This window comes from Xiphophorus hellerii, chromosome 7 (assembly GCF_003331165.1).
Source record: "Xiphophorus hellerii strain 12219 chromosome 7, Xiphophorus_hellerii-4.1, whole genome shotgun sequence".
In the NCBI taxonomy this organism is placed as follows: Eukaryota; Metazoa; Chordata; class Actinopteri; order Cyprinodontiformes; family Poeciliidae; genus Xiphophorus; species Xiphophorus hellerii.
Genome location: NC_045678.1, coordinates 17,941,278 through 17,960,161, shown reverse-complemented (window position 1 = coordinate 17,960,161; position 18,884 = coordinate 17,941,278). Strand labels below are relative to the sequence as shown.

The window sequence follows — 18,884 nt, the reverse complement described above, 5'->3', positions numbered from 1 at the left end:
TAAAGCCTGCAGGCCTGCAAAAAATTCAAACTGATGTAGATGTTCACCTTTCAGCAGTGGTGAAAGGTGAACAACCAGAGCTGCAATGGAGAAGTTCAGACCTAGAAGAACTCAAATCCATTTGGGAATCTTTGGTAAGACTTGAAAGACACTTTTACAGAAGCTCTTTATGCAATCTGACTGACAAAAGTATGTCAGTGAAATTGGATAGAGAGTTTCTGTAAAAGTAAATTGAAAGTAAATCGAAAAAAAGACACCAGTATCTTACAATTGAAAACAAAGATCCATTTCCTTTCCATCTCAAAACTATGCTGCACTTTGTGTTGGTATATAAATTAAAATCACAAAACAAGGCAGTTGGGCTTTTGACTGTAACCAAATATGAAAATGTTTGTTCTGTAAGGTACAGTGTGTCATATTTTAGAAAAAAATAAATTGTTTGTGTGTTTTTAAAGTTAATTTGTAGCTGCTGAATACGCTACGTTGAATTTCCCACCTTTTTTTTCTACAAAAGAATTTTTTGTTTTCAAAAAATTACTGAAGTGAAACTTCCTGTTGGTTCTTGATAGCTAATTGTTTAATCCAAGGATGTAGGCTAATTCCAGGGGAGCACAGAAGGACACTGTTCCAAGTGAGAGACCAAAGTCAATCCAGATACAGAACAGACTGGGAAACAGAGGAAGAAAACAGCAGGACAGCAGGAAGAGGAGGAGGAGGAAGGGCAAGTCTGAGGTTTGGCCGATACCTCCACAGCTACGCTAAAGTCCACCATGGACACACTGGTGTTCCTGTGCCAGCACACGTGCACCATGGTGTTGCCACGGTGAGGTGTGGGCTTCTCCAGCGACGTATGCAAAGCTGTTGTGTCGTCCTCGGACTCTGCCTCCGCCGTGGAGTCCTCCGGGCATTCTGGGAAAGTCGGGAGGTGGTTAGAGCTAGACAAGGAGCGGGAGGGTTGGTGAGGGGAGAGAGGAGCTTAAACACAGACAGAGTCAGATCATCCTGAAATCAACATGGATCCGGGGTCTCCGCTGTGTTCACTCACTGTTTCTTTCTCACAGTAAACATTCACAAATATTGATGTCTGAGCACAAATTTTGTAATAGTTCAATACTTTTTCTTCGCTTATCCTCTAACTTACTGTTATCAGTCAGCGTGCAGGTCAGCGCAGCCGATGTGGGACCATTGCTGGTTTTTGCCATCTCTATCGCCATCTTGATGTCCTGCATCCACTTCTCCATCTCTGTCAGCGAACTAGGTAACAAATGGAGGGAAAGCAGGAACATGTCACTCTGCCTCGAGGTTATAAACAGTTCTGCTACCAACAACAGCACAGGGACGATGTGTGTTCTTCATTCAGCCTTTCTGGAAAATATTCACTTTAAACTACTCCATTGTGTCATCAGCACAGGATGGAAACTGGATAGATCCAATTAATTAATTGAAGTAAAAATGATTTTAAATAAATTGATATGTACCTTTCAGACTACCTTTCACCAGTCAGCAGATTAGACAAGATAGCTGCTGAAGGAGGTGTTGAGAAGCTCAAACTAATGTAAGATGGCAAAGAAATTAACTGTTAAAATAAATAACATGAAAGAGAAGTGGACACACAGTCAAACTGGTTCAAAACTACTGCATAGTAGGGATGTATAAATGCAGCTGGATTTACACTTGGATTTATCTTCTGATCAAAAAGACTACATGGACACTGAAACTAAATGTTTGATCTGCGTGAAATATGTGTAATCACAGCACAGATTTATAACAGAAATATAAATCTGGCTTCGGAGAAGCTGAAGAAACACACAAAACAAATAAATGGAAAGTTATGTTAAAGTTTATTTTAAGAGCACATTTCAGCAACAAGGCAGTTCAAAGTGCTTCACATAATAAAAGCATAACGCAATAATCAATTATGAAACAATTTGTAAACCCTTAGTAAATGCAGGATTTACGAAGGAGGCAAATACAAATATCCTTCTCCCTGGTAGCACCTCACTGCTCATTCCTTTGGGATCGTAATTTGTTACAAATCCAGAAAGGATAAATAATCCCTCCAGGAAGTTCTAGGGATGTTCAGGACTACATTCCCAGTGGAACATGTCCAAGAGAAGGCATTGGGGAGGCATCCTGATTACATGCCAGTGCTCCCTTATCTGCACTCCTTTTGGTACAAAGTGGCTGTGGCTGTACTCCAAACTCCAGTTCACTGAGCTCCTCACCCTTGATGGGTGAGCTAAGCACCTCTATGGAAGAAGCTCACTTTTAGCTGCTTGCATCCAGGATCTTTGCTTTTTGGTCTTTTTCTCATGAATATGTGAAAGATCTGCTTTTTTGAATCAGCTCAACACACCACACCAATTTTCCACATTCCCCTGTCACTATTGTTTTACTATTCCTATTAGTTGCAAAACTAGTAAATTAAACAACAGGGTAGCTACTTTCCTATTTACCTTGCTGCTACCACCACCGACTGTCCCTGTCCAACCAGGGTGAAGGCGTGAGGCACACCCCACTCTTCCTCGCTCTCTCTGATCTGGAAGAACACAAAGAAGCAGAACAAGACATTAAAGAGCTCCAAAAATCTGGGACAGCAGGCAACAAAAATAGACAGAGTGGGAGAGGAGGAAGGAGAGAGGATAAAAAGAAAATGTACGTTCTGGTTGTCCTGACAGTGTGTGTATTTTCAGAGGGAAATGGGCGCAGCTCCTTTTGCAGTAATGACAAACTGGTGACAGCCAATCAGCACTTACTGTCATGTCACGGAGAGGCAGCTGCCCGTGCACTTTGAACTGATTGGTCGGTGTCATCCCTCGACTCGTGTACAAAATGACGTCATTAAACTGTCGCCAAGGAAACAAGAGAGCGGGACAGAGAGAAATAAAAACCATTATAGTATCATATAAATAATCTGCGTATGTTTTTAAGGCGTTAAACTAGAAATGTGTTGCATGCTTGAAGCACTGAAGCTGCCAACACCACCTGGATAACGCGAAGCAGGAACAGATGAAAGCATCATTTCATTCTGCTGAGATCACTCAACTAAATAATTGGATTAGTGTTAGGAGCTGAAGAAAGATGAACGTTACCAGAAAAAACATTCGCTGCTGAAGGCCTTTTCCGGACAGTTTGCTAAGGCAGCCTAACCTGATGAACTCCTGAAAAGACAAAAAAGTAATGAAATACTTGGTGTGTGCATGTCTTAAAAGCTGGGCAAATATTTTTCCTGTTATAATTCAGACTCACACGACCAGAAACCACAAGATTGTCAACACCGAGCAAATCCTTCTGTAGCTCCAGGAGCTTCTGGAGGTTCTCCATCTTGAGTAGACTCCCCTGGAGCTGGTCCACCACCTCAGAAACATCTGCCAGAGCAGCTGGAGCACAACAACGTATATCACATAACTACTGCTAGATTAAACCAGGAAAAAAAATGCTGATTGAGTTTCTAAAAGCTCTGGTCACCTCTGCAGTCCCTGAAGTCCTCATGAGTGGCTGGGTAGTGTTTGCACAGGCGCTCCAGGATCTGCTTGTAGTGAATGAGGCGGTGGAGAGGTCGCAGGACGAAGACATTCAGGGGGATGTAGCACACTTTTTGCAGCTCAAAGTCTCTGCATAAATTTTCCATCCTACGGGACGCTTTGCACGCCTTCTCCAGCTCAAGGAGGATGTCAGAGTGTTTGTGCATGTTTGTGGTCAGAGGCTGCAAGCATGAAGTGTAATACATGAGGATGATACACTGCTGGTTTTCAAAAGCATCGATGTTAACATTAGGTCAGGAGTCACCTTCAAAGCTTGAAGGTTTTTCAGCATCACATCTCCAATGCGCTGGTAGTCTCCTTTAATGTGTGCATTGGAACGTCCTTCCCTACACAAGGAAAAAAATAGTATTGCAGTTTTACAAATACACAAGAACGTCATGCAAGATTTAAAGCTAAAAAAACAAATATTTCATTATTATTTTTTTGTTTGTTTTTTGTGACTAACTTTTCCTTCGATGTAGAGATTGAACATTTTCACATTTTTGCCATGTTGCAACCACAAATTTCAAAATGGGGGAAAAAATGATGTATGGTTTTCAAATTTAACAAATGAAAGTCTGACAAGTGTGACATGCATTTCTATCCAACTCCCCTGAGTCTATGCTCATAGAGCTACCCTTTACCTAATTTAAAACTAAACCTTTTTTGGATATTATCCACCAGTTTTTCACATTCAGCAATATTTACAAATTAACTTAGGTCTGAACTTTAATGGCATAAAGTAAACACGAGCAAACCTTGGTCTAAATTTCTCCACTGAATGTATGTTAAAGGTCCTGCTGGAAGATAGACCTCAACCACAATCTTAAGTCTTTTGTCTCTTCAAGGATTCTCTGCCTTCCTATCAATTCTGACTAGCTGCCATGTTACTGATTAACAAAAGCATTCCCAGAGGATGATTCTGCCGTCACCATGTTTCAGTACAGAGATGGCATGTTCAGGGTAATGTGCCGGTTTAGATATTAGCACATGTAGCGTTTTGCATGCAAACTTAAAAGATCGATTTTAATCTCATCTGACCAAAATATATTCTTCTCTGTGTTTTCTGCTTCTTAAATGACTCTTCAACCTGACCCTTCTAACCTGCCTTTTGTGTTTGTTGTCTAAAAAACTTTGTCTAAAAAACTTCTGAACCTTTCACAGGACACTTCTGAATTGGTTGATGTGGATTTGCTTTACGGGTGTCAGAATAAAATGAGGATGAATGAAAAAAAAAACTCCACATGTTACTGATTTTATATGTAAAAGAAATAATAATAATAATAGGTAAAACCATCTGCCATTTACTCTTCACATCAAAATAATTCAGATTTTAACTCAACTTAATTTATTCAAAAAAGATTCCCAGAATAGCTATAAAAGAGAAAACCAATAAAATTTGGTGTTCCACCAGCAGGTGTCTCCCTTGAGCATGAAATCACCCACACAGGATTGTGGGCTATTAGTGATCTAAATACTGTACTCAGTAAGGTTATTCATTATTTTAATAAATACAATTGTGTTTAAAAGTCATCCTGATTCATCTATACCAGATAGATTTCCAATGATGTTCACAACAGTTTCACCTTTATATTTGAATATGCAAAGCCAAAAGCAAAAGACATATGTAGGCCAAGGAGATTTGCATTCACATCTGACTGTAGTTCTTATCAGTGGAGTATAGTGCGCTATCACTTTAAGCTTTCGTGTGAAGTTCTAGCATCTGACAATCGCCAGTAAACGCCTGCAAATTGTAACAGCTTGACTGTGTTTATGCATCACAGTCTCCATGTGGGGCTGTTTGTGTGCCCAATAAAGCACAGCATCATTAAAGCACATCAGACAGCACAAACCCACAGGAAAGCACAGGCCAGTATTTTTGGAGCAACGGAGATGGTAGCTGCTTGGGTTGCTACCTTTTCAAAAAAGAAATAAAAATAAAAATAAAAAATTCAGATAAATTGGACCAAATCCAAACTGCATTCTGAAGCCTTCAAATAAGATCTTGGGTGTAGTTTAAAAGTGAAATGGGGCTCACCACATAGCCAGCCTCTGCTCCACCTCCCTGAGGAAACCAGTGTGAAACTTGTGGAGCGGCTCAAAGGTGGAGAGAATGGTGTTCTTCAGGGAGTCAGGGGTCGCCTCGTCTTGTTCCACAACACTCTGGAAAGACTGGAAAACACATATTGCAAAGCAGATTAACACATGGGAATAGACTTTACAGTCTCATTATTAGATTAATTGTATCTTGAATAATTAAGTCTCAGGTATTTCATAACAAAGGTTGACTCTCTTCAAAGTTTCTCTATCAGATTCAAGTGAGGACTCTGGTTGGGCCTCTGCAAATTGTTAATACCAACGTTCATGTATTAGCATACTAACGTTAATTTTAATATGTTTACTTTACCGTCAGCATTCTAGTGTTATGCTCTTTAAGCTCAAGCAGGGTAGCAAGTCAAACTTTTTCTACGAATAAAAACATACATGTATATCTCTAGTCTTTCTTCACTAATCTGATTAAGTTTCCACATAGCCTCATTCTCTATAATTCTCTCAGTTTTAATGATAATTTTATCACCAATATAATCATTTGTTTATTCTGTTTAATTACTTCAGCTAATAATTTATTTAATATATTTCTGTAGTGCTTTTTTATCCATCCTCCTGATTTTCACTTCTGCAAAGACCTTTGTGTTACACTTGACTGAATAACAAATGCTCTATAAATAAAGTTAGATTACAGAAACTTGCTTCCAGAATCACTTTATCTGTGTTCCTGTTGACAAACTTTAGCTTTGTGGCAACTTCTAAATCCTTCACTTGACTGAGGTTGAAAAGAAGAATCAATAGTCATTCTTACTCACTTGTTTCATTAAAACAGGTTGGTGGCGAAAGAAGCATGTTTTGTGTAGCAGAACGGACTGAGAGCAGCTTCATTCAGAAGCTCTAATGGGAAAGGGAAATGGGCTGTTGGAAAAGTAAGTGTCTCTTTATAAGGGTTAAAAACAAAGCTTCAGCTGTTATTCAGATGACTTCACCCTCAACACCGAAGCAACACCAATCAGCATGTGGGAAGGAGATAACACATGAACAAACACACGAACATATACAGTTAAATGATTAAAAGAATTCAAGCTAAATGTGAGTAAAACCTCCAAAATGACAAAAGCTACCATTTTCCTCATGTGATAAATCAGGCAACAAAAGACCGTCCTCAATTACAGTTGAAGAAGCAATACACACGTTTAATATCCTGTTTATCTGCCAGGTTTACTTTGAGACGGTATCAAACGAAGCTGGGTGTGCACGCTTGCATCCAGCCAATAAAATCCGAGAGAATTGAATAAATAAGCACACAGAGGGAACGCACTGCTAAATCCAACCTCCTCTTTAAACACAAACACGGTTTAGTATTCACCACCTCGTGTGACATGGATAAATACATTTCAGAGCTCGGGAGTGGGGAATGAATAAAAAATGAAATCGCTTCTGCCAGAGTGTTTGTGTGTCACTGCCCATCTATGTGATTTGGCGGTCGTGTTGCAACGAAGCTGCTAAACCAGAACAATGAGAGTGCTTCTCCCCAAGCAGATGAGCATATGGGAGAGACCAAACAGCAGAGAGGCATGCTGATGTATGCTCATCTTACCACAGTCACCACCTCCAGGTCCTTCAGATATGTCCTCTCTGTGGTCAGCAGCTCTTTGGCGATGAAATAGGCTCGATCAGTGGGAAATCTCTGGATAGTAAACATCAGATAAGATACTGAAAAGGTAGCAGCACCTGTTTTTAGTTACATTCATCAGGACATGTAAGTAGACATATAAAGTACCTTGTGGTTTGTGTTATAAACATAAACTAACATGTGCTTAATTTAGATTTCATGCAATTGACCAACGCAACCTAGAGCCCGATTATGACATGAGAAGAAATAATGCCTGGGTCTTATATTTGTTTTAAATAAAAATCTAAAAAAGATAAATACATTTTAAATTCAGTCTTTTTTACTTTGATACCTCCAAGTCCAATATATAACTGTGAAGGTCAGTTAAATATGCAAAGAAGTTGTAAACAGTGGTAGCCTGTGAAATATATTCTTTAGTTTTGAACATTTCATGAAGAACTGTTCAACCAAAGTGGCAAGAGTACACCCAGAGTCGCAAACCTAACAAGACATGGGTTTTAATACCATTCATTAGAAGAGGAGCCAAGAGGCTCACAGTGACTCTGGAGGAGCTGCACAATTTAGGTGGAAGACTATTGACAGGGCAACTATAGGTCGAGGAGTGCATAATTTTGGAAGACTGGCAAAATGAAAGCCAAAAGTGGTCACACTGCCAAATACCCTGAAAACACCATCCCAATGGCAAAGCATCAGGTGGTTTTAATGCTTTTTTTAGGGATACTGTTTTAAAGTACATGGGAAGATGGACAGAGCAAAAATACAGAGCAATCCTGGTATAAAGTTTTTTGAGGCTTTAAAGGTTTGAGAGCTTAGTTTACAAACCTTTCTCCGGACCTCATCTTCATCATCAGTGCGAATGCTGCAGGCGTCGTTGAGTAGCGGGCTGGTCAGAGGCGAAGGCTGACGGCCGTCGAGACTGTTGCTGCACAACTCCAGGGACTTCTGACCGTTCACCATCCCATGGGGGTGTCCGGACGGCGGAGGGCTGTGGGGAGCCACACCTGACGTGAAGCCACAGAAGAAATAAAATCCACAGGGAGGAAGGAAAGTATCAGTTTGTGTTAATCTAGAAATACAGGGATATAATTGAGCTGAGGAAAAGATTCTCAATTTAAGTAATGTTATCCCAGACGGTTGCAATTTGCCACATTGTAGGAAAATAACTGAATTTGACATTTTAATGTATTTTTACCATTTGAGGATAACATTTAAACCAAACCAGATGACGGAGTGCTAATGAGATCCAAGCTATTTAACAATCCACTAACGCTAAATCATAAATGCAGTGAGGTGGAACTGGTTAGAGGGGTTTTGTTTAGAGAGAGCAAAGAAATGAAAAAAAAATCAGTCATGACTCACTTTGAATTCACGACAGCCGTCTTACACCACGTCAATAAAGGGACAAGCTGACACATACAGCAGGCTGATCGAGAAGAACCACTTAACTACTGTCATCAGCTCCGACAACGTTCACTCAGCTTACTTACTATGTTGTGGCTGCAACACGCCCATCTCCCTCTCTGTGTCATCAGCAGGAATAAAACAGAACGCAAACTAGTTTAAGAACTACCACCTTGATAATACGAGTCACATAAACATCTGCACCGATGCTACAAACGAGTGTGAAATAACAATTTCACAAAAACTAGAGGATGAAAAGGATCTAATATGTACTATTGACACCAGACTATATATACCAACGGCAATCAAGCACCAAAAAAAAAAGATGGAAAAAACCATCATAAAAAAATACAAACTGATCTTGTTTGTATAAGGGGATGCAAATCAGTTTAAAGACTAATTTCACCATGTGACAGAGAGCTATAAAAATGTTTTATATATTTTTTATTAGGTTGCTTTTAATAGCCTAGATTTACAGCCACATCCTCCGATCACACGCTGCGCGCACAGAAAATGAACAGATAAATTACAGCAGAGTGAAAGATAGAGCAACATGTATATTACAGTACATACAGCAGAGGACATGCAGGTAGGACAGAACAGGATTATGTGCATCAAGCCACCGTCCTGGACTTTGAACACACCCTGAAGGACACCAGTGGTTGAAAACACATACATACACCCCCCCACACACCCTTGCACACAAACAGAGTCTTTCTCATAAAGCTGGAACATGCAAAGATGAATGTTACATGGGTTAGTGCTCCTCATAAGGTTCCCGGTTCTGCAGTGATCTGGTTGTTTACTCATGCTGCATCAGTAACGGGTATAAAAGCAGGAAGCTAATTGAATCAAGCCTGCAGTGCTTTGCAAAGGTTTTAATATTCCTTGATATTTCCCAGATTTTGTCAAGTTAAAACCACAAACCTTAACATATATCAATAGATTTTATGTAACAGACCAATACGTAGTCAACTGATTGTGTGCATAGTTGTGAAGTGGAAGGAAAATGACAGTATTCGTTTGAGGGTATCAGAGTAAGAGAAGTACAAATGTATGCAACTGATGCTTGATTTTCTTTGTAAGAAAATGTAAAACCATGTATCCCTTTTCCTTCCATTTCATTACGCACTACTTTGCATACTTGTGTATCTCATAAAATCACCATCTGTGTCTATGCCAGAGCTAAAAATATCAAGGAGCACCACAAAAAGCAGCCTGCTATGATGGATGAACCCAGAGGCTTTATACTTTGAGGTAATGTTGCCCTTAAAGTGTCTTTCACACAAACATAGACGCTGCCAAGCTCTTGTTTCCTTGCTTTGAAATAATCTAATGGTGAGTCAGGTGATCAGATCACTGCAGAAAAGGGAACCCACAGAATGAAAACCGTGCTTCCCCCTCCACACAGCACAGAAATGCGCAGATGAGGAAAAAAACTAGCTTCATGCAGACAGTGAACATTGGACACAAAAGAGGAAAACAACACATGTGTTACATGGAGATTATTGCAAATTAAACCACGAGAAAAAAGACACAAGTGCAAAAAAGTGCAGTGCCATTTTTGCAAACTCTGCTTAGTGACTATTTAAAAAAAACAAACAAAACATGCAAGACGATGAGAAATTATCTTATAGCACACATTTACATTCACCAAAACCTGATCAAGAAGCTGCTCGTCACTTGCACATTACATCTATTTTACTTGTTGCTATGAGGTATGTTTAGCATATCGCTGACGTGTCAATACAAGACAGGACTCAAACTATTTAAAGTTTGCTCCAGATTAGTAAAGAACAATTGACTCTGTAAAACAAATGCTAAATACAAATCAGTCGTAGATATTTTTAGCAGGATGTCATTGGATTCTGCACCCTAATCAGAAAGATAACCTGTTAGATAGCTACAGATAAATCCCAATTCAGTCTTAACTGATAACATATCAGAGGAAATTTTAAGTCCTAAAAACAGAACAATACAGTGCCTTGCGAAAGTGTTTAAACCTCTTAAATCTGTATATTTTGTAATGACAAAACCACAAACTTAATTTTATTTAAATTTTAGATGATGGACCAACAAAAAGCTGCACATAATTTAGAAGCGGAAGGAAAAGGACATCTGGTTCCCAATATTTTTACAAATATATCAGGAATATTTAGAATTTAGTTGACTTGTGAAGGGATACGTGAGTTTGCATCAAATTTGAAAACAGACATCTGCCATACTTTTCACTTTTCTTCTTATTGAACCAATTAATTTATCATTTAGTGACTTTGACGGGCAGTTAGTTAGAATAGATTTTATTTAGGTGTATCAGAGGACAGGGGGCTGAATACAAATGCATGCACACCTTTTTTCAGATAGTATCTGTGAAAAAATATTGAGAACTCTGCATTGTTTGGCTTCCGCTTCACAGTTTTGCACTACGTCATGATGGTTTACAGCACGAAATCTCAGACGATTTTGACATTAATGTGAAAAAGTTCAACGGTTATGAATCCTTTTGCAAGGCACTAAAACAAGCCATGGTAGCCAGTACTAGATAGAAAACCGTAAGGAGACATTACATGTGATTATAGACAATAATAGACACATATCTTACTGACAGAGGTTAAAAGGCACTGAAAAGGCAGTTTTTTGCAACTTTCTTAAAAGTCAACATTTTCGCCATTTATGCCTTTCATTTTGATATAATCAGTACCACATTTTCTGCGGTGCTCAATAGGTAACTATTCAGTGTGGCAACCTAACAAGGCAGCTGTGAGTGTCTGTTTTGATATCAAAAAATAATTCAGAAACAAGTGACTCTTTGAAATGCAAAAGAAAACTTTCCTACACAACAAGGATTCCCGGATACAAGCTTCAGACTCCCTTCTCAGGTTTGTTAATGTGTCAACAGCTGAAAATCTGTTCACCTTCCTCATCACTAAAATTATGGCATCCATCCTCATCCTCTGCCTCCTCGTCCAGCTGGAGGCTCCCAAAGGAGAATTTGTTTCTTGGTATAGGAGAGCTAGCCTCCACTGTACTGTTGCTGCAGTTTTCTCTGTCCTCTCCCTCAGACTCGCTTGACTCTGACCCACTGGTGGTGGAGCCCTCACACATTTGCACGGCCTCCACGTGTTTGACTCCAACCTGTCCTAACCATTTCTTTCCGGCCCGGAACCTCCCCGGTGCCGTGAGGCCGTTGGCCGTCATGCGGCGCTCGAGAGCTGCCATGCGCTCGGCCCGAGACATAACCGGGCGTGAATCTGGCCCTGGAGGGGATGCACCCTGATGTGGGTCTGCACATGAGGTGTGATGTACTTTTTGGAGACTGTGTAAGCCAAGCGATCGGCTCGGGTGGGGGGAGCATCTTGTGTCATTAAACAGGGGCGGCGTGTAGCCATTCTGCTCAGTGTGAGTGAGAGAAGGTGCTCGGTGGGTGGGTTTATTGGCAGGATTGGAGACAACACTCCTTGAGCCAAACGTATGTTGACCTGGGAGGGGGCTGCTGCTCTGCCTCTCTCTGTTATGGCCTCTGATTTTCCCCACTGTGCTGTAACCAGGACTAAGGTCAAACTTTGGACGTGACTGCGTGAGAGACCGATATGGCTCATGGTTCATGTTGAGCAAAGGAGATTCCCTGTACTGCATCTTACCCAGTAAATGCTCCTGCTGGGAACCTGAACCCCGACGCAAATTGAAGTCCTCACCATAACTCTGATTCGTTCTGCTGGCCTGCTCCCTTTCCATATTCAACTCACTACCTACACAACTGATGGCTGAGCTGCTGCCTTTGGCAAACCAAGATGCTGGACCTTTGCTCGGATGTTCTGGGGACATCTGTCGTGTTGACCCTCTTGATTCCTCAGGCTTGGAAACGGACTCCTTTCTGTCTTCGTGGCCGTTTCTTTGATGGTTTGGGCTCATCTTTGAAGTTCGTGAAGCTGCTGGGTCTTCGGCACTGACAAGCACCGACTCCTTCCAGTGACGCCGAGGAGGAGAAGAAGAGGAGAAGTCCTCAGGAACACCACTCTGACAGAGTTGGAAAAAGGAAAAGAGTTTCAGAAATTATGTAATTAATAACAACTGAGAATTTTAAGTCAATTCCTCCTCGCCTGAAAATATTCTGTTAGTTCCTTGTGCTTGACTAAATACATTGCAGGTACGTTTAAGTGATCAAATATACAGGACTGAAACACCAAACACCAAAATAAAATTGATGTTGCTAATTTAGCATTAGTCACAGTGATATTTTGTGATATTGAGAAGAAATAAAGAAGCAAAAATAAACATAAATGACAAAAAGACCAGTAAACATTTATGGTAACAAGCAGACTGGTGCAATGACATCTTCCCCAAATCTTAATGTATTTTATTACGGTTTAATGTGATAAACCAGCACAACGTGGTGGAAACTGTCACTTTTTTGAGTCTTGGCAGATTGTCAACTGGACCTTTATACAAAAAGCAATATTTATGATAGTAATTAGTTTGTTGACATTTACTGAGTTGTTCTCATTTCCCCAAACACAAGCACAATTTTCCACAGCAGACTCACAGATGCTCAATTCTCTGTTCCCTTCAGAGTCAAAGTAAAACTACCTTGATATAGTGAGTGCACCCATAAGAGCCTTAGCAACCTTTTCTGCTAAAAAGATGAAAGTAAAGTTATTGTAAGGAGGTGTTTTTCTTGTGCAACAGATGAACAAGAAAGGATGTCGATAAGTCGGTATGTAAGCTGTGCAACAGGCAGGTATCCACAAAGCCCACCTGAACACTCAGATGTTTATGTGGCATTTAAAAATGTCAATAACACTTCTACTTCCACAACTGCGAAAGTTTGAACATGGTGGAGAGCACATGTTATGCTACATTATTAAAGTACTAATTGCACCATTGCTTTTCTATTCAGTAGAACTTTACTGAGGGGCTGGATAAATGTGTAAGGTTAAGCTTCATATTTGGGAAAAAAAGTAAAACATCTTCCACATTTTGATGTTAATAAACAATGTTAATTTAACAAGCTAACAATTGTATGCGTCAAGATAAAACAAAACAGACAGGGTCCTGATTCTGTCTACCCTGCCTGACCTTGACAAATATTGGGGGGAAAAAAAACCCACGGCAATCAACCAGTTTGATAATTACAAAATAAACATTTCATAGAAATCACTCCAAGAAGGAAAAAAATAATTGCTTATTTTATTCTCTTATTTATTTCATAATAACTTTAGATTATGTATCGGCGGATTCAGGGTTCAACTAGATTTGATTTAGGCATATTAGAGGAAAATAGGGAAGCCTCCCTTTTTATTCATTTAATATTCCCAAAATTATGCACCATTTCATTCTGCTTCACAGTTATGCACTGCTTTGTGTTGAACCATCACATAAAGCCCCTTTAAAATTTACAAAAGTTTTTGGTTGTGACGTGACAAAATGTCAAAAAGTGTGTGAAAAGTGTTGCAAAATAGTCTTCGGCAGTTTCCACTTCCATTTATTTATATTAAACAACAGACTGTCAGGCAGAGAACAATGATTTCATATAACCCAACTATGGATCACTGGGGATTTTGGGGTTAACATTTACTTCAAAACAAGCAAAAAAGTTACGTTTATAAATTTATAGACAACGTTCATGAATAACTAAAGAGAAATAACACAGACATATACAGTATATAAAGCAACAAATAATCTATTGGGTACATTTATTATGCATAGAAAGACTAACTTCTGATGGCACTTCATGGTGGCGAGGAGAAGGCAGCGGCGACAGGCGACTGTTGTGTTGAACTCTACTGCTGTATCTGACCCGGCTGTGTTTCCTGGCAGATGGGATGATGTAGGTCAGTGTTTTACATCGTGAAAGTCTTTACTTGAACTCAGAATGCCCAGCATGTGTCTAGACTCTACCTTTCAAACGGGATCTTCTTGAACTCTGATTCCCTCACATAATCAATCACCTGCTTCTGTGTGCGACCGCTGCAGCATTAGCACAAGAGAAATAATAATGAGTGTTTCTACAAGGGCGGTAGTAGACTATTAGGAAAGTTAAGTGCTTGCAGTCCTGTTGAAGAAAGAAACTCCACCTAAATCTGAAGGAAGATCCTCGGGTGAAGAGCATAGGCTTGGGTTTGGGTTTAGGTTCTTCAAAGAGGCGGAAGAAGGCGTGATATTCCACACAGATCTTCCAGAAGACTTTACAGCAATCCCTGCTGGCCATCAAAAACTCCAGAGTGTCCTGACAGGAGCTCTGAAATAACATGGAGAAATAATTTACAACCCTGAAGCAATTTGTGTTCTCCAAGTATAATAAAACAACATACGTTTAGATCTGGCCTTAGCTTGATGAGAAAACGTTTTCGCTTGAAGCTCAACTTGCGTATTTTGGACCAGTTGAAGGCGTTGATCCTTGTGTGTGTCTAAGATGGAGAAAAATTGAACGCCTTTTAAAGCCTTTTTTTTTTTTGACAAAGTGAGAATGACTAAGAAACGCAACAAGCAAATTGATGTTCACATTAATGTCTGTGTGAAGCTACCTGGAAGACCAAAACGCCCGTGTGCGCCACAGCCAGACTTAACTTCGAACCTTCCCGATCCTTGGCAGGGTGCAGCCGAGTCCCGTAAAAATCCAGCTTGCGAGCAACCTCCAACAACTGAAAATCTGACTCTGCTGGTGACTGACCTCTACAACACACAGATAAATGTAAATATTTACAGCTGCTAATGTTTCATCTGTATTTCTAAGGAGGGTGAGTACATTCAAAAGCATGATTCTTCAATCACAAAGGTATTTAAAAACACTGTAGATGAAGATGCAAACAGAAACAGGCAGGTGACCAGAATCAGATAATTTAGGACTTCATCAATAAGACCGGTTTGGTTGCTGTAATGCCAATAAAGTTTTTTGTAAATAAATTACTTTTTTAAGTAATACCCCTTCTACATTGTTTTGTTATCGAATAAAAAAAAAATCATTTAAACTTTTCCATAAAGGAAAAATTGTCTTAGTTAAATAAAAAATAATTTTAAATGCCACTCTATCAGGGGTGTGACTAACTTTAGGCTTAAAAGTGTGTGTACATTACACTTTATATTTCATACAGGTCATACAAGGGTTGAGTTTTTGAAGAACAAATAGTGGCTGGGGGAAGGAGCAGCAAACCTTAACTAACTTTCCTAATTCTCACTCGTAGATAAGCCTTCCTGTTTCCTGTGTGCCACTTAACAAAGGATTCAACTCAACATGGCACCCGGCCAGAGGAGCCACAGATATCGTTATCAGCTGTGGTAAAAACCAGCTTCACCAGCAGTGAAGCTTGTCTGAAGCTGCAGCGGCAGACCACTGAGTGCTCATGGCCCACTGTGACGCAGAGGCCACTGAAGTGTTGGCAAAGCTTCTTCTTAAATAAGTTATGAGAAATACTTGATGGAGTGGCTGGATGGTGTGAGGAGATCTGGAAGGGTTCCATTCCAGTAATATACTCCCAATGGCATTAAACTAGATAGAATGAAAAAGTAGTCGGGACAAAAAAAGCCAAGTTCAAATTCACTTCTCTCAAACTTCTGCATCAGTCATCTCTAAATAGAGTAAAAAACTGGGTTTCATCCCACTAACCCAACTAAAGACAGCTGTCTGTGTGTGGGCGTGTGCGTGTGTGTGTGCATGCGTGTCACTTGGTGATCTAAAAGAAGCTTATAATCTCCTTTTGGGACACTGTAGCCTTTTGCTTCATGTTTTTCTTCATCGGGGAAAGAGAAGCTGGTTAAAGTTGTGGAGAGGAAAACCTGATAAAATCTTCTGTAGTTTAAAGACTGCCAAATCTGCAATGAGCTGGTATAGATCAAGGTATATCTATGCATTAGAGACAAAACTTGAAAATCATTCACATATGCTCAAATCTGACTGCGCCTGAGCTGTTTTGCACAGAAAAAGGCCAACAAAGTCTCTAGATGTGCAAAGCTGGAAGACATAAAGCCCCAAAGACTTACATTAAGCTGTAAAACAAGTTATAAAAACCTGGCCAATGCAAGATTATATACTGTATGTTAAAGTGCTGTGTGTAGCATGCTGAGAAATAACCCATTCATTCAGTGGCTGCTTTCCTGAATGTGTCACTTGAGTAATAAAACAGCCCAGTGGGACAATAACAAAGTCTGTAACAACATTTCCTGTTCACGGCTGAGGAGAATAATGTCTGTTCACCCACTGACCTTGTGTTATTATTTTAACTGTGGTGTAAAGATCACACACTCACATATGCTTTGAGTGAAACTCCATGATTTTGTCGATCAGGGGCATCTGATCTGGAATGTAGTTGTTGTTTAGCAGGTGTGAGCGGCAGTGGCTCTCGTCAAAGTCCCCAATCTCAGCTGAAACCGAAGAAAAAAAAGGGCAAAAAATAAAGAAGTCAGCTTTAGAGTTGATGCTGCACGGGGAGAAACGCGCAAACATGCTTCGATCGCAACAGGATAAAGAAAGAGTTCCAGATATGACCAGCAATGGAAATGAGTCGTTGCTCTGCTGCAGCTCTGCAAGATTACACTCAGACATTAGACCGAGGTCTCCATAGCAACACAAAGTTAATCAATTTGAAATGCTGCGCCGTGTGCTGCATGACAATGTTTGCTGATAAGCTGCGCATGAAAAGAGCAGCAGTGTATGTATAAAAGACAGTTGTCAGATCTATCACTGCTTTGGTGGCTTGAGCCAAGCACATAAAACTGCCCTGCGAGCCTCACACTGGATGATGTGGGAGACCATCAGAGCCGCGCTGGTGTCGTTGCACATCATACGTCCACTGGAGAGATCCTGCTTGACCTGGAGGGCAAACAGGTACCTAGGCACAAAACACAAAAATAGATATCACGTTAACAAGCCTGCAAAGGTGATTGAGGGTCAACATGAACACAAGATTGAATTTGGCACTTTAGGAATTTATCAGTAGAAAAAAACTGTTTAAAGAGACAAAGAGTTTTCTCAGGTCACATGGATCATAGAGTTGCACTCCCACTCATTTGCTGCTTTGTATTATAGGCAAAGAAAAAAATGTACTGAAACTTTTTCATTGTTACAAAAACATACAAAGGTGAATTCTGTTTGTGCTGTCTAAGTAAATTAAGTTGTTTGTTGGGTTGTAGTTTTGAATTGATGCACAAATGCAAAAGTAATAAAACTAAAAACAACCACAGACTATATAATAATCAGTAAATAAAAAAAAGAATCGCCAAATACTGGCTTAACATATATAACTGTCTCCTCCATGTCTTGTAATGGGATTACAAATGATCTAATAATTAAAAATACCTCATATGAACTGTATTGGATACATTTTAACCCCTTGTCGCCTGAGTTCGTCTATCACTTCTTAAAGTAAAATAAAAAATTAAAAAAATAACTGTTTTTGCCATCATGTAGATGCTAAATTAAGTAGACATTGACATCTGAAAAGAGCATATATAATAAATATTTTTAGAGATATAATGCAAATAAACACTATTAATCATAGTAACAAAATTTACAATCTATTTTATTGATGCTGATGTTAAATAGGGCTCTGAAACTGAGCTGTAACACAAGTTTCTGCACAATCAATTCTGGCCCATTATTACAGTACTGTAAAGGCAACTGGATATTTTAAACTGACAACTGTATTGTGCTCAAAATCTGTTTGCTAGGTGAAAAACTAAAACTCTTGCTTACTGGTCGGTCTTCCATTGATCTTCTGTGATCATGAGACATGACTTATGACAGAAAAAAAAAAAGTTCTTCAACACAAGCAGAATTTTCTGGAGAGACTAGATTTCAGTTCTGGTAAAAGTTCTGCTTGGGAGAGGGATGTCTTTGGTATCCTTCCCGCCCAATCTTATAAAAGCGGAAGCCACAAGATTAAAGGATTAATACAGTTGTGGCTAATTTGTTGGTGCAACAAGAGGGCTTTCAAGATTAATGACTGGGAAGGGGAACCACAGATAATGGTTTAAAGTAGCAATGTTTTGAAACAAACATCAGCAAAAACCTCAATGTTACCATTTCTGTCAGAAAATAAAAAGCAGGCTAGCAACCAAGGTAGTTAAAACTTGACAAACTAATCAGCATGTTCACCACTGATCTTTTGAAAATGGATTTAATCTCAATAAGATCCCAAATATTGAGATGTTATTGAAGTAGAAAAGGAGGCAATATTCATGGAAATGAGCAGGTTTACTCTGGAAACACAGTGGACTCCTGCCTAGTCGCTGTATAGAATTAGCAGATTGGCCTCATTACAAATTTTTCTGTGAAACTT

General features: G+C 39.7%; 1 protein-coding gene across 2 annotated transcripts in view; it reads right to left on the bottom strand.

Annotated features, from left to right (window-relative positions):
- Positions 1 to 18,884, bottom strand: part of LOC116722631 (FERM, ARHGEF and pleckstrin domain-containing protein 1-like) — a 64,664-nt gene that overhangs the window by 4,295 nt on the left and 41,485 nt on the right. Inside the window, exons 6-24 of one of the 2 annotated variants that reach the window (XM_032566800.1) lie at positions 17,338 to 17,435; positions 16,854 to 16,968; positions 15,135 to 15,282; positions 14,922 to 15,017; positions 14,685 to 14,848; positions 14,509 to 14,577; positions 14,327 to 14,420; positions 12,411 to 12,627; positions 8,032 to 8,210; positions 7,174 to 7,263; positions 5,563 to 5,696; positions 3,790 to 3,871; positions 3,469 to 3,706; positions 3,250 to 3,380; positions 3,093 to 3,161; positions 2,757 to 2,846; positions 2,457 to 2,539; positions 1,142 to 1,254; positions 746 to 909 (exon numbers count right to left, since the gene is read on the bottom strand). In XM_032566800.1, the coding sequence (XP_032422691.1) occupies positions 746 to 909; positions 1,142 to 1,254; positions 2,457 to 2,539; positions 2,757 to 2,846; positions 3,093 to 3,161; positions 3,250 to 3,380; positions 3,469 to 3,706; positions 3,790 to 3,871; positions 5,563 to 5,696; positions 7,174 to 7,263; positions 8,032 to 8,210; positions 12,411 to 12,627; positions 14,327 to 14,420; positions 14,509 to 14,577; positions 14,685 to 14,848; positions 14,922 to 15,017; positions 15,135 to 15,282; positions 16,854 to 16,968; positions 17,338 to 17,435 (2,374 nt within the window). The remainder of the gene's footprint in view (positions 1 to 745; positions 910 to 1,141; positions 1,255 to 2,456; positions 2,540 to 2,756; positions 2,847 to 3,092; positions 3,162 to 3,249; positions 3,381 to 3,468; positions 3,707 to 3,789; positions 3,872 to 5,562; positions 5,697 to 7,173; positions 7,264 to 8,031; positions 8,211 to 12,410; positions 12,628 to 14,326; positions 14,421 to 14,508; positions 14,578 to 14,684; positions 14,849 to 14,921; positions 15,018 to 15,134; positions 15,283 to 16,853; positions 16,969 to 17,337; positions 17,436 to 18,884) is intronic. The other variant, XM_032566801.1, reaches the window with a different exon arrangement.